General features: G+C 39.3%; 1 protein-coding gene across 1 annotated transcript in view; it reads left to right on the top strand.

Moving 5' to 3' along the window:
* Positions 1-3,860: 3,860 nt before the first annotated feature.
* T265_15415 (hypothetical protein) overlaps positions 3,861-9,052 on the top strand; it is a gene marked incomplete at both ends in the record, with an annotated part of 11,428 nt that continues 6,236 nt past the window's right edge. Inside the window, 3 exons of the mRNA XM_009178002.1 lie at positions 3,861-4,004; positions 5,226-5,427; positions 6,828-6,869. Coding sequence (XP_009176266.1) covers positions 3,861-4,004; positions 5,226-5,427; positions 6,828-6,869 — 388 coding nt within the window. The remainder of the gene's footprint in view (positions 4,005-5,225; positions 5,428-6,827; positions 6,870-9,052) is intronic.

Genomic DNA, 9,052 nt, shown 5'->3' with positions numbered 1-9,052 from the left:
TCCGGTTATCCGGCCAGATGAGACAAGTATAGAGTTGGCACCCCATTATGTCATCACTGGGGATTTTCACTTTGCGCAGCAAACAGAGATGGCTATGGATGCTGTGAAAGTTTGTCACGTGTATCATTAACATCCTCGCCTATGCTGCGCTGTGCTATCATTCCCTTGGGTCCAAGTAGCTCCGTGTGATCGGGCGTTCCGATTTTGTCACTGGGTTGATCTCTTTGCTTGAGGCGTTCTCTCAAATGGAATAGCTAGATGCGGAATACTCGAGGTTTGAGATCGTGGCGGAAATTCGCATTATAGTACCGAGCTCACGTAGTGTGCTCTCGCAATTGGAGTGTCACATTCGAGTTTTGACTGTTGGTGCTAATCTCAACATGGCCTAGTCGGCAACCAATCGTACTAAACGTTTTTCCACGGCTTTGCTCACGCAATGAACTAATGGGAAAATTAAAAAATTAAAAATAAATAAAAATAAAAAAAATTAAAAAAAATAAATAAATTAAATCAATCGTTATAATGGCTTGATAACCAGAATGTGCTGCTGTCCTGCAAACGTTAAAGCAAAGGAATGTGAGAAAGAATTTACATGCCGCTCACGTCCTGCAAAATAGCTCCATTTGACCGATCCAAATGTCTAACCACTCAACGAAACAGGTAATATACCTAAAGATGCTGCATTATAAATGTCACAATACCGTCAAAATCAAACGAGCAATTCACAGACCAATACTTGTGTGAATATGAAGCCAAGCGAGGATACCAAGCTCAAATAATCAAAGCGAATTATGATTGCATGCCAGACCTTGAATGCGCATGTTGAACAACATAAGAAGGAGCGTTCCATGCGAGTGGGAAAGTCTTATGCGACTATGGAAAAATGTGGCTCAGTATACTAAGTAGCCAACTGTTTGTGTACAGGGTACAAAATTCACATAATTACGTTTATCTGGGATCCCGGCTGGCGTTTGGAATCGCAGAACCTATCAGTTTCTTATTGAGCCCTATGGATACAAATGATTATGATAACAAAGGGAACGCATAATTCTAAACGGGCTAACGAAACTAATGCAGCGAATTTCAAATGTCAGAACTTTACCAGTGGATTTTTTGGATCAACAGGTCATTCACAGACTGAGGTTTTCAGAATTTCTTGGATTTACGGATCACAATAATACATGCTCTTGTTGCGATCACAGTCAGAGTTGTTTTATTAGACTGGCTACCTACGAACGAGACTTAGTCTTCAGTTTGGGTTCAGTTTTTCATTCAGCATAAGGAAAGCTTCAGATGTTATGCTGAGGACCCTGGTGTTTGCTTCAATAGTTAATTGTTAGGCTGAAGATTAACAATTAGCAAGCATAGCAGGGATATCTGTGGTGCGCCCAAACCGTCATTTGGTATTGGAGCGCAGGCCGCCGTAAAATATTTGCGGGACTTGGATGAACCTCTTTGGACGATTCGCCTAAGAACTGTGTAGTTCAAGACACAGCAACTCAAATAAAAACGCCGCTTAACCTCTCGAACGCATTTAGGATTGCACTAGATTATACTATACATATATATCATATTATACACGTACATTATATATTATAAGTATATATGCTAGATTATACTGGTAATTTATTTCAAAAGGATGAGGAGTGGGGCTGATAAACGCACAGATTAGCTAACTGGGGAGCCTCGCAAACGCTACCGGAACGCACTAGACCTAAATGTTCCGTAACATCTTTTCCAAGGGAGGTGACTGTTGAGGATTATAGATATATTTGAAGTCAGATGTTACGGAAACTGTGGAGCACCACGACTTGACGTCAGAGTTTACTCCCACTTCCGCAGGTAATCCAAGCATTTTCTACACAGAGCTTGAAAATTCTTCAACTTGATTTGCAGAATTCACCAGTCGCCATTGTCGCAGTTTTGATGGACCTTTGCGGAAGATGTTTTTTTATTACTGTGGCAAGGTTCAAATGTTTGAATGTATCCCATCCAAGTTTAGTTCAGTGCTCAGAGAGTGCACGCAACAGTTTCACAGTTTCGTGATTACTAGAAAGAATATTAAACCGTTTTCAGTACAAATCCATTTGAGCACATCGATAGCAGCAATTTTCTCCACTTTTCTTTATATTGCACAAAAGCCTGTCATGATGAAAGCAGTCGGAACGGCGTCATTTTGCCTTCTATGAATTCAAGAGACCACGTGAATTCCTTACGTAATGAGAAGTGTTTTGATATCCCGTTCTTCAAATCAAGGTCGATACTTTTGCGTCCAACCACAAAACGTCTCCATTCGTTTATGCTGAAGCAATATAAATGCCTGAGTAAAGAGGCAGCCATAGTAACGTGACTCACTGTTAGAAAAGCGAAAATATGTTCTTCCTGCTGCTGGCTTTTTATGTAGTTGGATTATATGTCACCTCTGGTAAGCCATTTTGTCTTTTTGCGTTCAAGTGAGGCGGCTCAACTGCCTTTGTTGCTCCGTAGCTATCCCAGAAATCTGTTATACAATAGCGTAGTATTCCCAAATATGCTAGGTTTTAAATTTGGGATTGTAAACATACTGAAGACTAAGAAAACATTTGACCTGCATAATTAATGTTTGACAAAAATTAAAGTATATACAGGCGATTTTGGGCCATCAGACTTGTGGGTGATGTTTAGCCACAAATGATCCGTTAATCAATTAGGCAACAAAGTTATTTTTCTCCTTTCATCTCGCCAAGTAGATGTGTTTTTAAAAGCTAGGGTGCAGCTACATAAGTGAAATATGTAGAACCCATTATCGGGGTGATGTGATTTACAAAGTTTGGCAATAGAGATAAACAAAAACCTACTTTTTATGGCGATTCACTAAACCACTGCCCCTTACCCAACTTTTTCGTTCATATTATTGATTTTACACATACATTTAGCCATCCTTCACATGTCCTTTACAGCTGAACCACTGAAAAGTGAGTCATCACATCTCTTATTCCTTCTCGGATGTCGAGAATTTTTGACAAAATTCTACAAAGGTAATGCTAAGTTTTTCAGCCCATCGGCAAGAAACAGGCTGCTCATGGGTTCATTGCGTTCTTTTACTTGCATCCATGCAAGTTGCGCAACGACCTGGAGTGTCATGGCACAAATATAGCATTTGGGGAAGAATGTACTACATATGTAATTCAGTTATATCATTGAGCTGGAATTGCTATCTTTGAAAGGGCTACACGTTTTATTCGAGTTCAACGGATTTTACCACGACCAGTTACACATGACCCACCTTCACTTACAAGGATGCGATTAACTACCACGCATGTGACGTCATATTATTGATTCATAGGTCCGTCTAGTCCCTATTGGTAGAATTCAATATTCACGTTTTATTCGAGTTCAACGGATTTTACTACGACCAATTACACATGACCCACCTTCACTTACAAGGTTGCGATTAACTACCACGCGTGTGACGTCATATTATTGATTCATAGGTTCGTCTAGTACTTATTCGTAGAATTCAACATGTTGGACACGTTTTGATGTGGGATTTTGGACACATATAAGACCTACAATGACGCAGCTTGCGAAACACAGACCACCAATTCTGAGCTGCGCTCACTGCCATGAAGAGTGAAACAATAACGCCAGAGATGCCGCAAATCAAGAGGATACACTGGGCTTTTCCGCATAATCATACAAGGCGAACATGATTTTTCAAACGTGCATTTTGTCACTAATATAATTAGAAGTCAGCAGTAGTGTAATCATCTTTTATTCAACATTAAATAAGTAATTAAATAAATACGAGTAAGATCACCGAAGTCGTTTATGTTCTAAATAAGACAGTTGTCGCTTACGATTCCTTGTAACTTTCAGGACTGGAATGCGGTGAAGTATTGGAAGGAGAATCGGGCGAGTTCCGGTCGCCAGGTTACCCTGTCGCTTATCCAGACAACCTCAACTGTACATGGACAATTTACAAGCCCCGTGGGCTGAGCGTACTAGTTTTTCCGACGTTTGAAGTAACCCCCAAAATTTGCCTGCTACGTGAATTGCGAATGCTTATAATTTTGTGCATATATTTTCGTGTGGTCGAATATTAGCTACTGGGTTTAAAAAGTAGTCTTTATATGACAATCAGATTGGGGACAATTAACGTCAGGGATGTTTGTCTGCTGAGGTCACTGAAACGAAAATTGTGGCAGGCGCGTACATCGTTCTACACTCCCGTTATGACTCATGATGGCAGTTTGACTAGCTGATATTCAAACGTAATTTGATGGTGTCCGACATCCTTGGCTGAAAATTAACCACAATAATGCGACATATATTTTGGAGAGCGTTTGAATTTCTAAGGCACATCGCAGAAACACAATGGATAGTTTTCACTCCAAGGAAGAGCTTTCACTACAGCTCAGTTACTGATAGATTCCAGATGTGTCTTGCATGCAGAACTACAGCTTTGTTGTGTACGTGCAAACTACTTGAGACCTTGGTCCCCCTTCACGTTGATAAACTTAAATAAACCTTCCGAGAATATGACAAGCAGTACAGGGCTGATCAATAAAATAGAAAGTATTCGAAGCTGGAATTTATAACCTTAAAATAAGGGCCATCTGTGCTGAGGTAAGCTTTCATTTTCGTGCAACATGAAACCAAATAAGCAACACACTTGGCAAGCAATTAGAAAACAGCCCTTTAACGACCGAATTAATCCAGACAATAAGCGAAATACCAAATTATGAGTACAGAATCAAGGATGTGAAATTGTTGCTTGTTGAGCAGTTTATCCAAGCGTCCAAGAGGGATATACAAAACTTGTAAGAAATGCACCTCTGGGTATACTTAAAAAAATGGAAGTTCAGTCCAGCCGCAACAGTGAACCATGCGAAAATATTTCATCAGGGTACGTGCAAAATAATATTCAGCTAGCCCGATGCATTAAGCAGTGGATAAACAAAATTTTACACAGGCATTTTTCTTTAATATTGAATGATTTTAATAAGTCCGATTGAAGGATAATACCATATTTGTGTTCGTTGGTTCTAATTTTTCGCACGTTTTGCTACACACATGTGAGAAAACTCAGTATGCAGTCGATCGTTAGAAAACATAAACAATATAGAAGAACAAACAGATGTTGACAGAAGTGAACATGTTGTAGATTATTGATTACCTGTAATGCCACAATTGGTGACGATAGAATGATTGTCAATTCTCCTATGCGTTTCTTTCAAAAACAGGTTGAAGAATCGTATACTGGTGAAAGGTGCGAATATGATTTTGTCCATATTACCATTGGAACTGGCGATGACCAGGTGATCCACGGACCTTTTTGTGGGTTCGAACCACCAGCTCCGATTGTTTTTCACAAGCAAGTCACAATTCAATTTATTTCGGATGGAATTCGTGCATTCCAAGGATTTGAAGCGGTATTCCTTCTAGGTGAGGTCCGATATCTGCATTTGGGTGCAAAATTTGCGCGTTTACAAAAGAAGGAAACTTACTGTTAACGGCGAGCGTTTGTTGATGAACACAAGACATGGGACATAAAAATGAACCCCTCATTTTCACAGAAGTTTTCGAAAAACCTCGTCACGCTTGACCTCCCTAATAAAATTACTCAAACTCCTCCTGGGTCCGCCGGCAGGTTGGAAAAATGCAATAAATTGTAAGAAGACCAAGCGATAATCCTTAAAGTCGCGGAGCAAAACTATTTCCCAAGACAGTTTGGGGGTAGCCTTTTCAAAGCAACCGCATATGTAGGCTGTAAAAACAGTTTTCTACCCATTTGATTGGACATCAGCAAGCTGTAGCTCTGTTTATTATTATTTATTATTATTATTTATTTTAGCTCTATTTACTATATACTAAATGTACCTATATAATTCATCTAATCTACCGTAAAACTTATGTTGGCTCCATCAAACGGACGTGGGGAGAAAAGCGATCCAATCACAGCAAACACTCGACTGCATTTTATCTTTATTGATCCATTCGGATAAGATTTTCAAGTTTTTGGTCGCCTTCTAAGTCACCATGTTTTATACGGAACAGGCATCGATTCATTTCTTTCACCTTGCACAGCAAAATTGTGTTCACACGTTAGAAGAAAGTAGTAAAATTGACAGTTATGAGTAACAGGTGAAAAATCGCTCCGGTAAGAAGACAACAGGGGGTTGAGTGTTAGACGTCACTGAACAACGTTGGTGAAATGCTTCTTGTGTTGAAAAATGAAGTTTCTGGAAGGACTTAAAAGCAAGTGTAATGCAGCTAACAAAGCGCCTTGATGGTTCACAATGAGAACACAACTTTAAGATGACAATTCCACAAGCATTATGAATGTCAGCCCTAGCTTTAAAATCCATTTCAATATATTTCCTAATAATCTTAAAACTGCCTTTGCATATTCAAACATTTTGAATTTTCCTGTGCATTTAACGTTTCAGTTAAAACCTACCCACCCAACCCGCCAAGAATTGGTAAGATTTGATGGTAGAAAACTATGCTCTTTTTAAGAAAAAAGGCTTTGTATCACATTTTGGAGAATGCACATTGCTGATAAACCAACTGCGTTAACTTTCGCGTAGTGAATCTCAGAACCGGAAACCGTGTTTATCTCCGTAGTACTGTGCACAAGCATATTTTCGACTGCTTCAGATTAGATGATTCCTATATGGATTGTCACTTTTTGCTGATCAATTAGGCTCTTGGGAGAATATAAATGCTTGTTTTCGAAATTTTGAACGCAAAAAAGCTGGAAACATCAGTCATCAATTATTACAGACTCCATGCGCTGCTATAAACGTTCGTCACGGGTTTCTTGAATCCCGAACATTTTTCAGAACGCACAGCGAAGAGGAAACCAGAAATTTCAACCCAGAATAGTAAGTTTTGTGTGAGAAATGTTATTCAAATAATCTGCAAGTTGACATATGAGGCTACGATCTCTGACATTTCATGCCGTTTATACTGGAATTATACCCACTACGTAGTCCACCGACATGTTTTCATTTTCCAGGTGACGAAACTACTTACTTGATTTCTTTTACGTGGATTAACCTACAGGTCATTCATGTTTCTATGCAATTAATGAGCGAGGGCTCAGTGATTGCCGCACTAAACAAAACTTCTGAATAATATGAAAAAACACGATATTGATGTGAAAACACCCTGACTGCATATGAGGAATGGTATGAAAGATGGTGGGATGCGGAGCGGAGAAAATTTGACAGTTTTCCGCATTTTGCAGGCTAAACAAACATTGATTAAATACACTTTTCTGAAAACTTGCAACACAATGCCTACCCTATTATGGTATTTGAAAGTCAACTGAGAAATTGGGTTGATGAAAATCCCGTGAGAACCTTGACATGTCTTAGGATATTGTATTTGTGTACATCGGTGCAGGTGTTTTCTACATCTTTATTATTGACTTTTTATAATTTATATTTAATCTGTAAAATCATCAAATAAGCAGCACTCAAAATTTCATCAAAACATAGGCTTTGTATTTAGCTACGTGTCACTCAAATGGGCATCAAATTATGTGGGCGCAATTGATAAAACCTGATACTACTTGTAGAGAAGAAGAAAGAGAGAAAGCATTAAAAAAGAAAAAAATAGTACAAAGATGTACATGTATCGCGATATCTCGAATATTGTAGCGACCAAGACATGAAGTGGCCTGAAGCAGCACATTCACTTGCCTGAAAATTTTACAAATGAGAGATTCACCTGAGTTCCAGGTGAGTCTCTCGAAAAACGAAATTAGTTTGCAAATGGGTGTATATTCGCGAGAAATATTATATCTTTCATAAGAACAAGTGAAGTGAATTTTCCGAAAATATTTAGCAAACGCAGCGCACCCGTCATGTGGGAAACAAGGATGTTCCGGTTGGTTTAGGCCAGTATATTCAAGATGAGGAACGCATGAAATGGGCACGCTTTATCAGCCAAAGAAAGCTCAGTCGGGCACTCATAAAGTCTCTTTGAGTAGCCGCAAAATGTCCCAGTTTGGACAATGCGTGAGTAAACACTGCGAGTTTTCATATTTGGAAACAGCGGAGTCACAGTTAATCTTAGTGCTATCACGAAATGGTGAATTAGGTGTGGTTGTTCGCCTGTCTTTGAAAGTTTGCTGCACGGTTGGGAACTAATACGTAATCCACGAACGCTCTTTCGGAATTAAATGGGCTGGCTGTTACAGTAAACTTAGTTTTACGCCTTCTAAGAGGGTAGATCGTGCTCCCCAAACGGTGGTGACTTGAATATACATTGTTTTACTCGGATAACAATTATGCGTTTGACCGTGCTCTGTTAAAACAGCGTAGGAATGATGTAACGTTACGCAGAGGGCTTAAAAATGCTGCGCATACAAACCCCTGGTAAATCCATGTTCAAAGCACTAGTTACCAAAATAAGTAGACTTGGCAACTACTCATCATTAAGCTATAGCAAGAAATCTTGGAATGCAAAGGCGCTCTCGGAATGTAGTCATTGCCACTAATTATTATTTCCGCGGTATGTTGATAATCAAAACGCACCTTCCACTTGTATATCAAAAAAGATTTTGTTATGTTCCCAAAAGAAGGAATCTTACTATCCCCCTGAGATACATGGTTACTGAACGTTGTGCATCGCTTGACTGGTTGAGGGAAAAATAAGTTTGCAAAATTGCAAGAATTTTGGCAGGGCCAAAAGGGGGTAATCCGACAGTACATTTGATTAGGCCTTAGCACGGGGCTTATTCGAATGAAAGCCCCCAGTAACCTTAACTGCACTGATGTATCTGAAGTTGTGACGCACCCGTTGATCGATTACTGATTGGTCATTCGATTCACGTGAATGCGTCAGCACGAGCATGGCACTACGATACTCAATGTCAGTCCGCACTAAACTGTGTCCATTGATTAAGACATTCGTTAGCTGTATATATGTCCCGAAAGAGCGACCCTCCGTGATTATTTTGTTTTGTTGACTGCATTTACAAACAAATATAATGTTTCAGTGACAAATAAATGAAAATATTACTCCAAGAAACAAAATCTCCGAAGAATTTTGTTCCTCA

Source organism: Opisthorchis viverrini, assembly GCF_000715545.1.
Source record: "Opisthorchis viverrini unplaced genomic scaffold opera_v5_486, whole genome shotgun sequence".
Taxonomy (NCBI): Eukaryota; Metazoa; Platyhelminthes; class Trematoda; order Opisthorchiida; family Opisthorchiidae; genus Opisthorchis; species Opisthorchis viverrini.
Note: the sequence above shows the minus strand (reverse complement) of the source record. Positions and strands in the feature narration are given on the sequence as shown.